This window comes from Accipiter gentilis, chromosome 20 (genome assembly GCF_929443795.1).
Source record: "Accipiter gentilis chromosome 20, bAccGen1.1, whole genome shotgun sequence".
In the NCBI taxonomy this organism is placed as follows: domain Eukaryota; kingdom Metazoa; phylum Chordata; class Aves; order Accipitriformes; family Accipitridae; genus Astur; species Astur gentilis.
This window is the reverse complement of record NC_064899.1, coordinates 12,661,164-12,679,558: the sequence shown is the minus strand read 5'-3', so window position 1 is coordinate 12,679,558 and position 18,395 is coordinate 12,661,164. Positions and strand designations below refer to the sequence as shown.

At 40.6% G+C, this 18,395-nt stretch overlaps 1 protein-coding gene across 1 annotated transcript in view; it reads right to left on the bottom strand.

Moving 5' to 3' along the window:
• The window catches only part of PHLPP1 (PH domain and leucine rich repeat protein phosphatase 1), a 140,161-nt gene that overhangs the window by 16,732 nt on the left and 105,034 nt on the right, over nucleotides 1–18,395 (bottom strand). Inside the window, exons 7-11 of the mRNA XM_049823786.1 lie at nucleotides 17,392–17,594; nucleotides 15,705–15,765; nucleotides 13,717–13,812; nucleotides 9,694–9,849; nucleotides 623–823 (exon numbers count right to left, since the gene is read on the bottom strand). Of these exons, the coding sequence (XP_049679743.1) occupies nucleotides 623–823; nucleotides 9,694–9,849; nucleotides 13,717–13,812; nucleotides 15,705–15,765; nucleotides 17,392–17,594 (717 nt within the window). The remainder of the gene's footprint in view (nucleotides 1–622; nucleotides 824–9,693; nucleotides 9,850–13,716; nucleotides 13,813–15,704; nucleotides 15,766–17,391; nucleotides 17,595–18,395) is intronic.

The following is an 18,395-nucleotide window of genomic DNA, read 5'->3' as shown; positions in this document are numbered from 1 at the left end:
CCTTGCCGCTGAAGCCCAGCTGCTCAGAACATCACACAAGGACAGAGATGTCTCTTCCTTTATTTATTGGCATCTCTTTTCCAAGGTTGTACCCCATCAGCTTTACAGCACATCTTACACTTGAAAGATTTCTGATTAAAACAGAGGGAACTGGAAGTACAGAAATTGCTGCCAAGGCAGAATCTCCTTCTGGAGTAAGAGGATTTTTCCCTAGTGGAGTTTAGTCCACTTCCAGAGGACATTTCCAGACTGCTATGCTCACAAATCTCTTGTGAGGAGAAGCACACCAGGTGTAAGCAAAGTGACTAAGCCAGGGAAAACAGAAGACCTCCTTGCTTGACTTCAAAAGCATACTGCGGTTGTGCTGAATTAGTCCAGTTGAAAAGAGTTTCAAGTGCAATCAAAACACACCAACTAAAACGTAGCACTCACTTGTCCGGGTAACCCAAGAGAGGGTAGCAAGGTGCAAAGGGCATAGCAGGTGAATCCACCCACTGCAGTATAACTGCATTCAAAATACTGCCTGTGCCACCACATTTCTGTGCAATTTAGCTCTCGCTGTGAGAATGTTTCACGATGCCCACCCACCGGTGGGCCAGAGGCAGTGAAACCAGTTACTTACCTCGCAGGGAAGCTCTGTAGACGATTGTAAGCCATGTGCAAGATTTTCAGGTGAGGATGGCCTGTTAACAAGGGTACGCATTTATCTGTGAGGTTGTTATTGGTCAAATACAGCTCCTGCAAGATACTATGGGTTTCTTCAGAAAGAGTGGCTGGAGGAAGCATTTCCAGTTTGTTGGCAGAGGCATTAAGGAATCTCAGGCTGCAAAGAGAAGTTGCATAAGAGAGTTCAGTGAAACATCCTGCAGGTTTTGTCCAAAAGCACAAATAAAATCTCTCTTTTTAAGAGTTAAGATAGTTATAAAGCAAAGATCAAAAGCAACAAGTTCACAACAATGGACAGAAAGATGGAAAGTCTAACATTATATGAACAAAAATTCTGATCATGTTTTTAAATGAACACATTTGTACGAACAAAGTATCAGCAAAATGAGTACATCAAAATGCCTCTATCCCCTTATCAAGACGTCCGCACTTCGGACATTACTACAGATGTACCTACAGGTAAGAGCAATAACAAACCACATCATTTCCATATTTGTTCCACATAAAAATGAATTTTGAATTCACCATCAATGAACCACAAGAGTATAGCTGCCCTTCAAGTGACTAAAAAGTCACTGCTAAAAAAGCCAGCCAATTTTTCAGTATTTTAAATACTGGCTAGGGTGCAGACAGTATTTTGTTTAAACCTGCAGGCCTGAAAGCAACTACAAAACATGAAAAAGTACTCTGAATATTTGGGTAACTAAAGATGCACCAATCACAGAAAAAAACCCTGAGACCAAGCAGTAATTTGCCTTTTAGATTTTAAAGGCAGACAGTGCTAACAGTAAATTAAATTTCAGAAGTTATATACTTGCTTGCTGATGTATGCAGCAAGACAGCCAGATCTCTATGTAGTTCCTGAATGCCCTTCCCTTACTCGCCAAGTAGCAGAAGCCCTTGTCAGTATTTTCTGCAGTCCCACCACAAGCAGCAAGGACTGAAGAAGCACAGAAATGAAGTTATTCTTTCTCCCTCAAAGGAGTTTTTCCGGGATGGAAACAAGACCTGTTGAGGTATAGGCACTGCCCACTCCTGCCAGTCAAGTTCTGCGGGCAGAGGATCCATGTTTCTTTAGGGGAGTTTAGCGATCACAGCAGCACTGGAGGAATACACACTGAAGGGATCTTGAAGGCTAGAATTCACACAGGCAATTCCAAAGAAATGGAAAAATAAGGCTATTTACCCTTTAGTAACCAACTCTGGCACAACCATGCCTTTTCAACAGAAATAAGACCTCTCTCTTCCTTCCTCCCCTTTTCAGAAAAGGCTGCCTCGGAGAACTTGCGATACAGAAGTAAGCGTGTGCCTGCTAGTCTGCAGTTCAAACCAGGCTGTACTGCTCCTACCAACTAAGAGGAACGGGCGGCTGCAAAGCTGCGTTCAAGAAACAAGACTCAGAAATGAGCTGGCTGAAGCCTCGAAAGCCACTGATCAGGACGCAAAAGGTAGATGCGCTCCTGTCATCGATCATAAGAGAAAGTAGTAAAATACTGATGGCTTCTCCCATGCATGCAGGAATCCACACTGACCTTTAAGATCTATTAATGAATGAAATGGATTTGCAAGAGTTGCAGCTGGCTGAAACTTGCTTAGCAGCAAATAAGGGTCACCACACATGCTACAGAGGAGTCACGTGGAATGCCAAAGGATTATAAAAGCCACTATTTCCATTAGAAGCAAAAATCTCTTAGCACTGCACAGAACTGAAACTAGGTTAGCTGTTTTACAGACAGAGGAGTCCACTTTGGAGAAACACAGTTTAATCCTCAGGCTCATTCATTATTCACAAGGGTGGTAAAACTCCAGAGCAGGAAGGGAGGAGAGGGAGTATTAGTACAGAGAAGGGAATAAGCAGCTGAAAGGGCTTTTAAAATTATTTATTTATTCTAAAAAGATGCTGCTCAATTTCACCCCTTAGCTATAAACTAAAAATATATTAAGCTTATTCAAAGTTGGATTATTAAACTGAAGCATACCACATCAACGGTTCCTGTACTTAATTAAAACACCAGCAAACACACCTATTGCTGAAGTACAGACAACTATTACTTGGCAACTTGAATCTAATATGCATGATAGTCTTCTCTCTCCACAAAAAAAGGCACTTTGATTAACATTAAAGCCACAATATCCTTTGTACCACTCATAGTACAAAATAGTTGTCTCAGCTCAGCCTGGAAAGGCTTAAGTAACAAAAAGGTTTAAGGTTGCTGGGAAAAATGAACTTTCACAGGAATACGATGGGGATGAGGAAGTGGTGGCAAAAACAACCCCAAGAAAGGGCATGTTCTGCTACCCTGAAGAGGAATCTGTATTTTACTTACGTTCTTGCAAGCTGCAGCAGAATAACCTGGAGTGTTTCACAGGTACCTTCTTTTAATAACCAAACGGAGCCAAATAGATAACCTAGAGAGCATCCTATGGCTATGAAGTTCAGAAGAACATAAGTTCACTGAAGTACAGCTAGCCAAAAGCTTTAGGTAAGAAAAGGTTCATTGCTTTGATAAAGCTGAAATTAATACAGACTACTACACTGAAGCCTTTTTAAATTCAAAAGAAAAATTAATCAAACAAAAGCTCTTTGTTTTTAATAAACTTTCAGCATTGGTGGACTACAACAAGAAATTTCAAGCTGTTCCCTCCCTGGTATTAAAAGTGAACGGAATCTGTGTATTCCTGCCAAAAATAAGTTTTGATGCCTCTATTTTCCAATGGGGAAAGGAGAAAGGAGAGTTGTTGCTCTGTACCCTCCCACCCTTTTGCCAAATCTTCCAGAGAGTGATACAACAATGTTGGAAATAAATCCCCACCATCTTGACCTACAGCTTAGTGCCTTGACGTGAACAAGGTTTAGGTGGCTAGCAAAATCTTGCCAAGGTCTAGAATGGGAACCCTGTGGTAGTAGGGCATCTCATTTACCCCATACGTAACAACACATGGCTGGGTAACACTCAACGGTCAGGTTCAGTATAGTCACATACAAATCTCTGTTGCTGACATCATTAAAATTAAATTAACTTTTTAGAAAAGAGTATGCTGCTTATTTATATGTTCCTTTTGACCAGCTGTTACATTAAAATGGTAAAAACATTCTCAAACGCTAAGTCTTTCAAGATATTATCTGATTTTAAATTAAAAAAAAAAGGGGGGGACACACCATTCTTTGGGCAGAAAACAGAACAAACCGCAGATTGCTATTGCCAAAGCTTTGTCAATTCTGTGCTATAATCTTATGTCCAAAAAAGAAAAAAAAAAATAATCTGTACTTGCTTATCAGGTTTCCCCTCACACTGATTTAAGACAGAAGTCCTCCTCCAGGTTATTTCCACTCCCCTATTTCTTCATTCTCGTGCAACATTCCAGCTGCCTCCTTAGAAGGCACATCTTACAAATGCCCTCCAGAGGAGTGGAAATTTACTTGGGCACAACTGTTCCCATCTCTCTTGTGCATGGACTTAAATTGATTCATGTTCCTTGAAGATATCCCACTCATATTGCTTATCAGATGGAAGCAGAATGTCAAGTATTAAAGCTCAGTCCAAAATTAATTGTTTCCCTTTCCAATTCCACCCACACACTATACCACAAGCTCATGAAAAAAGTACAGCTTCACTACAAAAACCTGAATTCATCAGCCTGCACACATACCAGAGTATAATATAGCGAGGAGAGCATGAATTAACAAGTACTAAAAGAGTGTTAGAGATTAAGAAAGAAACGAAGGCGCTGGCAGGGAGATGCCAGAATTCTTCCGCTTTGACAAGGTGCAAATTCTTCTCTGGGGTAATAATATAAATATTGATCTCCCGCTGGAATAAGTCACCTTTGGTTTTATGGGGTATTAAAGTACAATCCTTTGCTGGATTTAATTCTCCAAGAGACAACATGGACACAAAAAAAAAAAAAAAAAAAAAGACTGTCCCAAAGAAAGGCTAGAATCAAGGACATGTATCCATGTACCTTATTCAACAAAACAGACCTAATAGGCAGCCACATGCATTCCCTATTTGAACCTAGAGGACTCTGATCTTAATCTGAACTTCCAAAAGCAGAGGAAGAAAATCTACTGAAAACTGCAAAAGGTTTGAAATCTTAAAATCAATGCCTACCTCTAGCACACACAAAAGCTGAATATAGACAACTGTGAGAATACAGCATCCCCAATTCCTCACTGTTTTCTGAGGTAGCTTGGCAAACTTGGCTTGCTGGTAAGACAAAACCACCACTGAAAAATCTAAGTCCTCCAAAAAGCTTTGGAATGTTCAACATTAAAAGCAGCAACACAGGCAACTGCATCCAATGGTGAAGCAGCAGCAAATCAAAACCCCTGTGCTTAACTTGAAAGTACTGATAAGAGTTGGAAAGAATACGGCAGCTGCAAAAAAGAATATGCAGAGAAATCAAGATCTCCAGTTTGGCCTGTGCCCCAGGATCTCCATCAGCACAGAGCAATCAAAATACAAAATTTCTTCTTCACTCCCTTCTGCAGAGACATGCCCTCAATTTCTGATCGTCTAATCCTAAAATAATTTATGATTGTCGTAGCAGGTGTGTGAGGAAGAATCCTGTAAGCTAAGTGTGTTTGGGAGAAAAAAAAAGAGGAAAGAAAAAAAAAAATCAAGGCAGTTTTGCCAGCCTGTGCAAAAGAGGGTATTTCCTCTCCTTTAAAAAAAAATAAAATAAATGAAAGGACGGAAACATTCAAGTGAATCCCCTTCCTGTTGAGGGACTGCCAAAAAAGCCACTTAACTGCTGCTGTGTCCTCACAGCTCTTACTTTCTAACCTATCTTCAGCTGTTTCATTAACTGGGATTTCCCCAGTTTCTAATATATCTGCTTGCAAACCCTAACCTACCAGCAAAGAAACAACCGCAGCTAAGCATTTCTGCAACAAAAGCGTGTGCATCAAACACTCAGATAGCTCTCTGCATTCATTTGACTTGGTTTCCTCCCTCACTTCTGCATCCACGATCGGACTGAATACTTGCATCAAAAAGAAGCAGCCACAGTGCGCAGAAATGGCAAATATCAAACAAGAGCAAGTTTAACCAGGTCACCTTCCAGAACTCCAGCAAAAAACCACAACCCCAAACCAAATTAAATCAAATCAAAACAAACAAACAAACAGAAAAACAAACCAGATAAGAACAGCTGAACAAAGCTGAAAACAAGAATCGTGCAGACGAGAGCCTAAACAGGCTCCAAAGAGCTGACACCGGCTTAGCCCCCGCAGCTGGCCACTACCAGACACTACAAAACAAAGGCCAAGGTTTAAGCTGGGCACCTCACAGCTACACATCTTCACCACACAACTGCTTTAAATAGTCCGATGGCTGTTCTAAGGTTTATACTGAAAACATTCCTACTAACTGGAAAGGAAGCTTAGGCAAGAGGGAAACCCTCGCCCTTCACCACTGCGTCTCCATTTTTAACCCCCCCCCGACCACTGCCACCGCTTTTCTGCCATACCCAGCTAAAGCTCTTGCATGCTTGCTCGTCTTATCCGAAGAGCATTTTATACAACAGTTTTCATGCCATTAAACGGTAGCTTGCTGCAAGCTGGTCAAGCAAGGCAGTAAAAAGTCTGTATGAGAATCGGACAGAGGGGGAAAGGCATCGCAACAGATGAAGCAGTGGATAGAAATGAAAGGCTGCAGGAATGCAGGTGCACGGAAAAAGGTTCAGGACTCAGCTTGGGAGTTTTCCCCATCAGCTGTAGCACTTGCACAAATTCTCTGTTTTTGCAGCATCTGGTAATGAGAAATGAAGAGATTATCTGGCTGCCTCTGTGGCGCTCATCTTGCCAAGAAAATCCCCACCCTACAAGAGAAATCCTTGCTAACATGATCAAGATGTGCATACTTTCAGTGCAATAAACAGAACGAAGTTCTGTCTTGGTTAGAGAAATGTTTCATAGGCTAGTTCTCAATTTCTCCTCGAGTAACAGTTTAAAATAGAGATTTAATTAAAAAAAAAAAAAAAAGACCAACAAAATATCCCTAAATTATACTCTTCAGCAGAGGAGGACACCTTTTCATTGGTTTTTGAAGGAATAAGGCAGAGAAGCAATGTTTGTTGATTCTTCTACGAAGAGAACGGAGGTTTTGAAGTGTTTTCTTCTTTTTGTTTGCTGAAAGTGATATTCTCTCTTCGTGCACCAATGCACCAATTTCCCTCCCTTCCTCAGATGTTCTAGATGTCAAAGCCCACCAGTGCTTGCGCTGAAGTTCGCCCAAGGCACTTCACACCCACTTCGTCAAATACTCAGGATTGAGAAGGAGAAAGCGTTTATAATTCACAGCATGAGACTTCATATCCAGACAAGATCTCATCTGTCAGTTGCACAGAGCTGAGTACCTTTCCAAAAAAATAAACTAATCTTTTCAAGGCTGAAAAAGGTAAGTCATTTTATGGAGAGACAAAGGTTCTGTAAAGTAAAGGGATTTGTCGAACATTACACGCTGGGTAAAGACCACGGCAGACCGCCCAGGAAACCCAGTTCTCTTGGCACGTCTGGCAGTACAGATTGTGCTTCCCAGGGAATGCTTGGAGGAGAGAAGCATTTTACCTTTTTAAAACAAAACAAAACCCCTGAACACCTTTCCCTGGCCCAGACCCAGATCTGTTGACACTTAGCTGCTGACAGATGTAAACATTTGAAAACAAAATAAAAAGAAAGATATTTCCTGTAGGAAATTCCAAACTTAAAACTCCATGCACTGATCTGCACTGCTGTTTTCCTTCAGCTACCACTTTTGCAGCAGTCACTGGAGCACCAGCATGGACAAGCCTTTTGTAAGCCAAGTCACCTAAACCAGTAAAGGGGTAGGGAACAAGGGGGAAAACCCCACCCAAGCCAGCTGCTTCTATTATCATCACAAGCCAGGGAGGCTGCAGCGGTGTTGAGATGCCAGAATGGGTAAGTTCTGTTCAGCTCCTGCAACGGTACATGACTTTGTTAATACCCACAGAAGACTTGGAAAAAACAAGCCCCGTACTGCTTGAAAGCTGCAGAGGGGAAAAAAATCCCCAAGTCTGAATCAGCCATTTAATACTGTTATTCAATATATTTTTTAATTCTACCTCTTCTCAGCACACTTTCAGCAAACTTCTGGAAATCTACACCGAATTGTGGTTTTAGCCTGTACTGGTTCATTTTGGCATCACACACACACACACACAAAAAGCTGTCTACAGTTTTGTAGCTCAGTTTAAAAAGATGAGTGGCAGTACAGAAAATTCAGGTTCTCTCTCACTGCCAAAATTGCGCTAATCTACATCCTAGACCTACAACCTGTTTTTTATAGAAATTTTACAAAATTATTTCTCTCTTTGCTTTCAAAGATGCCAGTAGCTTTCTGAAACTTACTTAAAGGTTTCTTCCCCTTCCAAGTCAACAGACAGGAATTTCAACTTGGGACCCGTAAATAGCTTTTTTTTTTTTTTTTTGACCTAATTTTGCGACTTCCTGTACAAAAAAAACTTTTTACAAGGTTTAATTTCTGAAGTTCATACAATCTCTAATGTACAACAGTTTGAAAAATCATCCACCAGACAATTACAGCTGCTGACGTGAAACATCCTTGCCACATGGACAGGCTATGAATTTCATCATTTTTAAACAGAAATGTGCCAGATAATTGCAATTATTACAGTAGTAACATTACTAAATTTCAAAGCTTTGACTGCACTTTTATGTAAAGTCTCAACCAAAACAGTAAATTAACATCAGAATAACTTTGCTGATAATCAATTTATTCCAAAGGTGGTACCCTACTCGGGCTTGAATGTGGACAGTATGCAATAGCGTTGTTAAAAAAAAAAAAATAATCAAAGTACAAAAATTATTTTAAAGGTTCTTTAAAGCAAATCAAGACCAAAATGTCATACTGGTTTCCAGAACCAAAACCCTGCCCTAGTGAAGTTCACCTTTTGAAAGATAATTTTTAACCTAAATGATAAATCCCACAGAACATTACTGTTCAGGAGTAAGTCAAGAGTTTATTTAGAAATCATCTCAGGCACCAACCTAATTCTCCAACTCCCAACGCTGTGAATCCCAGGAAATTTAACCAAAGATTCATGACAGAATGAACAACAGTATAAAAGTAGGGGGTTTGCAATACTCTTAATCGGGTGAGGAGCTGTGACAGTGAGATCACCACTAATTTTGCTTCTCCACCTCTCAAGAAACCCAGGAGCTATGCATTCCTTTTCTCACAGCTAGGATCAGAAATAAAACCCCACAGCACACAATCTCACTCTCTGTTAAATTATGCATGGGTTGAGCACTCAGAAATCCCATGACTGTATGTGGAAGCACAGAGGTGCAAGGAACGCTGACACCAAGCGGGGCAAGCCCATCCACTATCCTCAGACTATGCTACCAACCTCCCATATTTCAATCACAGCCACTTTACAGTGAATGTTCATATGCAGGAAGAAAGATTATGAAGACTCTGAGACTAAAGAAACAGCAGCCTAAAAATAAGAATCCAGAAAGCAGATCAAGTGGTGACACCAGCTAAATTAGGGACAAACATTTGAAAAGCATAAAAAAAATTCACAAAGCAAGGACAGGGGAACAACTGAGTTATTCTGACAGCCTTATGCACAGATTTTGTTTTGTTTGACAGGTATAAATAAGTTCTAGCCTCTGACTGAAGGGGAAAAAAAGCTTTCACACTCCATCAAACAAGCCTAAGAAATATGTATTTAAAGAAACTGCCACTAACCCATCTCAGTGTATGTAGTAGAAAATAGCATGTGCTTCACTTCACAGCTAGATTTCAAGAAGTAGGTGTTCAGCAGGAGCTTGGTGGGGAAAAAGAAGCAACCATATAAGGCAACAAAACCAGAATAAAAAGAATGTGTTTTGGTGAGTTGGGCAGACATCTGTTCTTACCACACAAGGCTTGGCAACTTTCAAATTAGGGGAACCTCAGATTACCCTTTCAGCTAGGAAGTAACCCACAAAGCAAGGTTCCTCACGTGCAAGTCGAGATCAAATTTCTTTATATTTACCTGTCTGCTTTCAAAAGCAGGTTAGATGGCAGTTCAAGGAGCTGGTTGTGTTGCACGTCCAGGACCTCCACTTGCGTTCGCTCGAGCCGATCCGGTAGCCTTCCTAACATGTTATGTCCTGCCAGCAGCTTACGCAAGCTACTATTGTAAAACAACCTTAAGAAAAATAAACAACACCAAAAATGAGAAAAACCTAAACCAAAGAGTTGCTTTGAGAATTTAGGAGCGATACCACAGTTCATTACAAGAAAGTGATTCAGCCAACTGATTAGCAGACATGGTATTAATTACGCACAGATCCAAGAACGTCTTCCCACTCTCCACCAACTTCTTGAAAAGGTTGTTCAGAGACAGGGAAGGAGGTTTAAGGATGATTCAGGAGTTAAAGTAGTGAGAAAGGGTTCTCTTACTGCACTGTATAAAACATGAATACAGAAGCATGACAGTGAAGGAGGTAATTGCTAACAATGGCTGCAGAAAACTGCACATGTGGGATCCCCCTAGCTAATGGAAGAACTTCAGAAGTGTGGGTGAAATCACCAGTCACCCCACAAGCTTCATAGTGCTCTATTCATCATGTGCTGACTCATAATCCAATGCAACTCCCCCCCCATTTTCCTTTTCTGTTAATACCAGACTAACATAAAGCCTCCTTTCCAGTTCTACAGCGAATGAAATTTATCTAATCGGCTTTACTTTCTTGAGCTTTTACAAGCGATAGATGACCTGGAGTCCCATCCCCCTGCTCCATTTTCTGGGGGGACTGGGTGAGAAGGGGAGAGGGAGAAGAGGGCAATGTATAGAGACAAGAACAAACAGCTGTTTTGATCAAATAGTAAAGCCAAAATTTGCAGTATAAACAACATCATAAGGAGTTTAAAATCTGCACCTGAAGACCTCAAAAATGGAGCAACTCTTTGATTTTGAACAGGAACCACTTTCAGCAAATTACTAAAAAAAAGATTATTCTTCATCTGCCACCTGTCTTACATTCCCGCTACTGTACTGTTTAATCTGGCAAACCTGTGCATCGTGCTGACCTGTTTCAATCAAAGACTCTCAAATTACTCAGCATTAAAGCAAAAATCTTCCCTCTGTTACAATGACCCAAATACACATAAAGAGCCTCCCTGCCCCTTCCCTACAATACATCAGGTCATCGGATTATTGTGCCAAAACAATCACTGAAGTATGCTGAGTATTTTCCCCTTGACAGATACAGTCATGCTCCATATCTGTGTGCCAGCATTAACAGTTATCTCAGTTGGCTGGATCATCTGTGTTATGACCACGGATGCAAGTCAACAGCCAGCGGTATCATTCCAGAAGGCTCAACACAGGGTGAAAAGACTTACCATACAGTGATAAACGTATCTATTATGATTTCATCATTTAACCATTTTTGTTTCACTCCACTTTTACTTGAAAATCTCCCTCAGTCACGGATTTGCCTTTCTATTCTACTTCCTTTTCTAATCAAGACTGGCCAGCATCATCAACACCAAACATTACAGGAAAAAGCAGAATTGGTTGACAATGTCTCCAAAAAAATTTATCACTTTGGGCATTTTTTTGGATGGGTGGGGGCAGTGCCACTTTAAAATAAAAAACATTCAAATCATGGCAAAACCCTTAGCAATCAGCTTTTCCATGAAAATATATTTATAAATAATTCAGAAGAACTGAGTACATCTTTGGGATTTTGTTTGTTTTCTCTATTTTCCAAGTTACACAAGCACCAAAGGAACTGGGCTGCCTGAAGAGAGACTGAACCACGAGCATTTAACTAAGCAACTCCTGATGAGCCTGGGACACCTAGTTCTCCGGCTGGGTGGGGAACCAGAACGCTGGGACTGCTCTTTCCTATGGGCAACTTTCCCACTTGCCCAACTCCCACTGGAATTTTTGATGGGATCAAAAAGTTCTAAGGACAAGCATATCCCTCAGCATCAGCATCTTCTGAGAAAACATGGTTTGGTTAAAGCATGCAACCAATTCCTTTAGTAAGCAACTGTTCTAGAGAACACAATGTTGAATACAGATAGATCTTAAGCAAAAAAAAAAAAGACAAAAAGGAACAAAAATACATACAGACATCTGTTCACTGGTGGTGGCAAGGTCATTCTGGCAACTTGTAATTGAAGCATTTCCATTTTCTTTAGGGAATCTTTGGCAATGTCAGTTTTATGACAATGAATTTGTCTTGCATAGCTAAGACTAAGTACCCTTTTTGTTATTTTTCAGTACTTTTAGAGCAGAAATGGCTGTATTACAGCCCAGTGTACATTGTTCCCATTTTCTCTGAGACAAACATTAGTACACAATCCTCTATCTCAACTGCTTCAACTCTTTTGTCTTCAAGGATTGTTTTTCTGTTTCAAGAGGCAAACGCACACAGAATCAACTGTAGTTAGTTTAGATTAGGTGCAACCTTCAGCTTTCTGGGAAACTGCTGGTCAGTCAAGGCTTGAACATTTGTGGTTAGAGTGGCAAGTATCCTCCTAGGAGAGTCCTGCTCACTCACCCCACGTTTTCAGAGTGCTGCTCTGTGTAGAGGGAAAAGCACACAACAGTGCACATGAACACACTCACTGGGCACTAGAATTTACCCGACACTCAACATTAGGTCTATACGCCTGAGCCATTTGCATTTGAATCCAGACCCAAATTTTCCTGAAGTTCAACAGACGTTCAAAGCTTATGTTTTGAATTGGCCTTAAAACTGAGCTGACTTATTAGGAGCTACACTATCTAGACACATACTACAAAGAGAAGCTTTCAAAGATAAGCTGTTTCCTGGGGTTAATGATAAGATGGCAGGAGAGACAAGTGGGATGTTGACTGTACCTAATTTCAGCTAATCATTAATCTCCCAAAGATATCCGGTATGCCTTGATAGTCCTTGCTGTTATGAAGTGCAAATGAAAGGCAAATGAACTTTTGCTCCCCCCACCTTCTGAGTAGGCACAGTTTCACTTTGTGGGAAAAAACAGAGGGATTAATAGTCTGCATGTTAGCCTATTAGTTTCCTCAGTAAATCTCTTTGCATCCTTTTCTGCTCACATTTCTGAAATCTATTCTGTTCCCATTTCTGACACTAAAACTGCCAGTTTACACCATATGGCACACTCATCTGACCCAGACAAAACTATCCTTTTTGGTTTCTGATGCTCTTCTGTGCTGTACAGCTCCATAAGGAAAATACTTAATAGCTCATCATATACTAGTTGTCTACAATCTTCAATGGCTCTGCACATCCCCAAGCAATTTCACCACCTTTTGTGCCTAGTATGTTCTCCTTCTTTCACAACATCTTTTCTGAAGCGTACAGAGCAGCGAAGACTAACAGCTCTCTTCCAGTGAAGTCAGGGACTTAAAAACTCTCAATACCAGCACCTGACCAGTATACTCACCTGGAACAGGTGTCTCTAGAAAAAAAAACTATAAGAGCCATTCATTATTTAAACTCAACTCCTGTTTTCCTTTCTTGTTCACTTGCTTTCCTATGATTTGTATTTATCAATTTTAAGTTTAGACTCCTGTAAAAGAGATTATCTTTGTAGTGAAGGCAATTGCTCTACTTGCAGGAGTTTGCTTGCTTGATGAGGCTTTACCTTCTCCTATCAACCCTTTTTCAGTTAAACAGGTCTGTGAACTGGAGTCTCTAGGCACCACTGAAACTAAGTTACAAGCTCTGGATCTTTAAACTGTCATGCAAAGTTATGGCTGTTAATATTTAATATTCAGTATTAAAAATGAAGGGCTTTCCTGCCTGAAGAGCCACATGAACAGCTTCAAAACTTCCACCTGGAGTTCAAAGGCACTGCTTTCTCTGCATGAAAGTAAAAGAAGAAAGGCTGGGTGGAAGCTTGAGGCATGACGACACCCCACAAGGTAAAAATAAAATCAAACAAAAGATAAAACGGGCCTGACAGTCATAGGAACAAGCTAAACACTGAATCAGCAATTATTTCTGAATTGCTTATTCTGTTCCACATTGCGCAACTGGTCTGCAAGACTCACCGGGCAGGCAGCTCACGTATCTGATTGTGGGCAACATCCAACACTTCCAGTTTCCTGCTGTCACATACCCACTCAGGCAGGTTTTCCAGGTGATTTCTATGAATAAAGAACACAAAGAGGTGTAACTAAACGATAATCGAGATGTAAAGGCTATTAGCACTGCAGCCTCAAGAGAGATGCAGATACCTGCAGGAAATAAATCTGCTACATAATACGTTTCCTATGAGATTGTATCACCCCTCCTTCTCTAAGGGCACTACCGGTGCAGTAAGGTTCTGAGCGAGGGGGCAAGAAACCTAACAGCATTATTATCTCCCTAGATGTGCATCCACTAAGAAAATGGAAGAAGCTGCTTCCAAATTATTGGGGAAGAAATATTAAAAGTATCAGAGTATTGAGGATGAAGAAGTCTCTCCATGGAGAAGAAAACTTGTGAGATACTGCTCAGAAGATATTCACACCCTACACAGTTGAAACACACCTCTTCGATCCCCCGTAAATTCAATCCTAAAACCCACTCTACCACTCTTCAGCTATCTCACTGAACAGAGCAAAATCTTTTTTCTTATGTATCTTTAAAGTCAAGCACTCGGCTTTTCTTGCATTTGTCTTCACCGAAACTAACCCTTCTAAACATTAAGTTCTTAGAGGTACGTTTTTCCAAATATTGCACTGAAAACATGCAGCTAGGCACAGTGGGGCAGCCACGTATCTTGCCTTAAAGACAAAAATTAGCAGCACAAAATACATGGAGAAGATTGTGTGCATGTGCAGTCGCATAATCACTACTTTAGATACACAGATGCAATACTGGGCATCAGATAACGTTCAGGCACTCGTAGACTTGAAGTTCAGGAATAAGAGCCTTACACAGCATGAACATAAATCAGTACTCATTCATTTACCTGTATCCTATAGTTTATTCATGCAACGGCCTTTAACCAAAATATGCAATAGCAACTCATCCCCTCATCCTCACATAGCTTCCTTTTCAATATCAAACGGATTTCCCAAATTCCAAGCGAGCCAAGAAGCTAAAGACACTCTACCCATTTAGTTACAATGCCACCACTGAACTGAGGCACAAAAAGGGTTTTGTGATCAAAATCATGCATTCTGCACCAATTTCATTTACAGCTAAATGGAGAACACAGCTCTACAAAGAACGCTTTTCAATAAATCACACTTATTTAATCACACCTGTGTGTTACATTTAGGTGCACAATGCAAGTAACTCATGGTTGATGAAACCTTTGAAGATGATGGCCACTCGCCCAGGTTAACTCACTAATTGTTAAGATCACCCTCAACAGCTTAAGAGCGCTTTAAGCAGGCTTTTTAATGAATGAGATTATCACTTCAACATGCAGATGAGTAATTCCTTAAATAAAACAGACATTAAGCACACGTATAAAGTGTTTTCCTGATTCAGTCCTTAAATTGTAAAACAAACTAAACCACCCCCATTTCCATTTCTTTCCTTATCCCACCTCCCTCGTTAAGGTGAGATTTAGAGATGCATACAAATGGCAACTGCAGACAGCCCTGCAGCAGCCAGGGCTGCGGAGAACAACGACGAGCTGCTGAGTGAACTATCAAACTGTCACCTACGCTGGGCTTGTGACACAGACATCCAAAAAGGAACTTCTGTACATGTCTCTCACTGGTGTACGTTTGAATCATTGTGTTCTGTCTATAAAATAGGAAATCTTTAAATCAGGGAAACCCTTTTCCTTTAACTATAAAGGTGTATTTTGCTTTTAGCACTAGAAATTTTTTTTTAAAAAAGTAAATCTATAAAAATGAAACAAGGAACAACTGGCCAGTACAAAAAAGCCCATCCTCTACCTCTGAAAATCAATCTTCTTGTATCTCAAGGTCCAATTCCTGCCCCAACTCCCTCCTAGTAAAATACCAGCGACTGTCATTTTTCCATAAGCCTCACTGATGTATATTTTACAGGCCCAAGAAAAAAAACATACTCTTACCTAGAAATATCCATATAAGCCAGGCAATTAGGAACTGGATACACATCGAGATGAACAAGTTCTAGGGGGAAAAATACATAAAAACAAAAGTGGTGACAAAGATTTGCATCTAAATGGCTGTTCCGTAAGAGTTACTTTAAGCAGCTAACACCCAGAGATTTCAGTAACTTAAGAAACTTCTGAGAATCTGGACCTTTGTGAAGTGAGTTTTGTTTCTTTATTATGTGTGACTACATTTGCTATACTATGTTGTACTTGCTATGACAGACTGCATGACTGATCAGAGAGGACAAACTGGAACATTTAAAAAGTTTCAAATTCTCATTTTTCCATGTTTGTCCCAGAGCTGTAACTTCACCTCCACCACCCTCTGCCCAGAATAGTCAGTCACAAACCTGCTCTACTTCTTGTCCACTGTTCACTAATGGTACAAGCACAGGAAGGGAGACTCCCCACTCTGGAATAGCAAGCTACAGAACACCCCAGAGTCCTCCAGGTCATGGCAAGATCCAGAGTATTTTTCAACACATTACATGAACCTTTCCATGTGCCTCTGGAGTTCCTGGTTGCAGGCACCTTACAGACCTTTCGTAGCATCTCAGCTCCCGCTAGTAATGTTATATTTTGATTGCTTCAATAATATTTCACATCCTAAGGTTTTTAGGTAGCTAATGCTTAGCATTAAGGTTGAAACAAAACCAGCAGACACTTATTTAAGCCTACAGAAAACTCACTAAAGGGCAAGTGTAACAAGCATCATGGTTCCTTTGGAAGATGAGACTAAAAGAAGGTGGCTGAGCGTGCAGAGAGACGATAGCCAGGAGGAACAGCAAGACCAAACAGGCAGTTGATTGCAAGATACGGGTTGACTTGGGTTCTCAGCTCACATTGCACAGCACATGCTCAGATTATGTTAACTTTTCTCAGCTACAAAGATCCTGGCATGAATACTTAATGAAGGCACAGGCTTGGATATCGTTACGATGACAGCCTTTTAAAGGCAGTTCAGACTGTTCCATCAAATTCACAGTGCTCTGAGCTTGCATTTTGTTTATTCCATACCAAACTACTCCAAACAATAAAAATGCTGGTGAAAACTGAGTATTTTAAGTAATAGCAGCTTCCAGAGATAGATCAAACAAATCCTATTCATGGAACACAGGAGTTATTCAACTGGAAAAGGCTGCATTATTTTTATTATTGAATACAAAAGAAGTTACTCATTACATATTTCGTAGCTTTCTGGCCAGAGTAAGCAGCTAGAGGTAGTAGCAAAAATATACATTGTTTTAGTTTGTCTCACAAACAGCTACTTGTTCAAACTTTCTCAACTCTGTGGAGAAGCAATAAATTCCTTATTTGCTTTAATAAAACAACACATTAATACAACCCAAAGAACTGACAACTTCAAGACCCCTCCCTGCTGACACAGAGAGGAATTTCAGCCCAAATTATAAGATTTTCACAGTTTTGAGACCTCCAAATCAGGGGCCCAGTGTTATTCGGAAGTCAGTTCTGAAGCTCAGAACTGCCAGTAGCATGACACCGCACATGTGAAACCCTTTTCTCCACGGGTCATGTCAAGAGCCTCCTGATTATGTGCACTGCCCTCCACAAGCATCCCACAGACAGGTACGAAACCAGAAGTCCGATGACAATACCACAGCTGCCCTGAAAATGCACTTACCATTCGAGGAAGCGTACAGCGCTTTGAGAAAATATCCACTGATTTTGAGGGTTACCAGTTGATTCCGTTCACAGTGTAACACTTCAACATTGTTAAAAACTGTTGCATCCAGCTCCCCAAGTTTGTTGTCTCTGAGATCCAGTTGGGTCACATGATGCAGAAAATCTATTTCATCACCCTCCAGCCTCCTAATTGAATTCAATCTTGCAGACAAAAAAGGAGATTAAGTGCAGTTACACGGCAGGCTCCTGCTGACAAACCAATGCTCACCCTACAATCAGTTGCACTGGATTAAATTAGCATGCCTCCAGGTTCTGATCAAGGTTGATTTTAAATATTTTCCCCTTTGTTATGGTATTTTAAAAGCAGGATGGAGCCGCTCTGTTGTTTTATCCATCATGACAAAGGAATGATGACACCAAGCTCCTTTCCAAACTGCTTTGAAAATACTCATAAGAAGCTCTGCAAGAAGGTAAGTATGTGTCTATAAAGGTACGTATGTGTTATTGTGTCTATAAAAATAAAAGGTGATCTGGCTGTTATTTGTGCCCTACAGTTTGGAAAAGAGCAAAACCTCTACAGTTCCTGGTGGCTTATCATGAGCATCTGCCGGAAAAGCCTGGCAGATAGGAGTAACCTGTGATTCTCTTGCCTTACTGAAAGGCCAAATTGAGATTTATGAATTCCCATATATTTGCCTCTCGCATCACCATGTTCCACAGCAAGCAAATTCAGAGACCTGAAAATGGGTGTGGAAAGAACACAAAGCAAAAACCCAAGACAAGTGGATCTGTCAGATAAAGAGAACAGGTTTTATCACATATTCACTGCAGTGCACTGACGCTGCCAATACTCAGCAACTTCCCCAGAAGTTACAACTGAATGAGATTATCTATAACCCAGCAATGTTTGAGACTGCAGAACACTCCAAAGAGTTCAGTTTCAAATTCCCCTCTCTGACCAGGACACTAAAATCAGTATAGTAACTTCTGCTGGCCCATTAG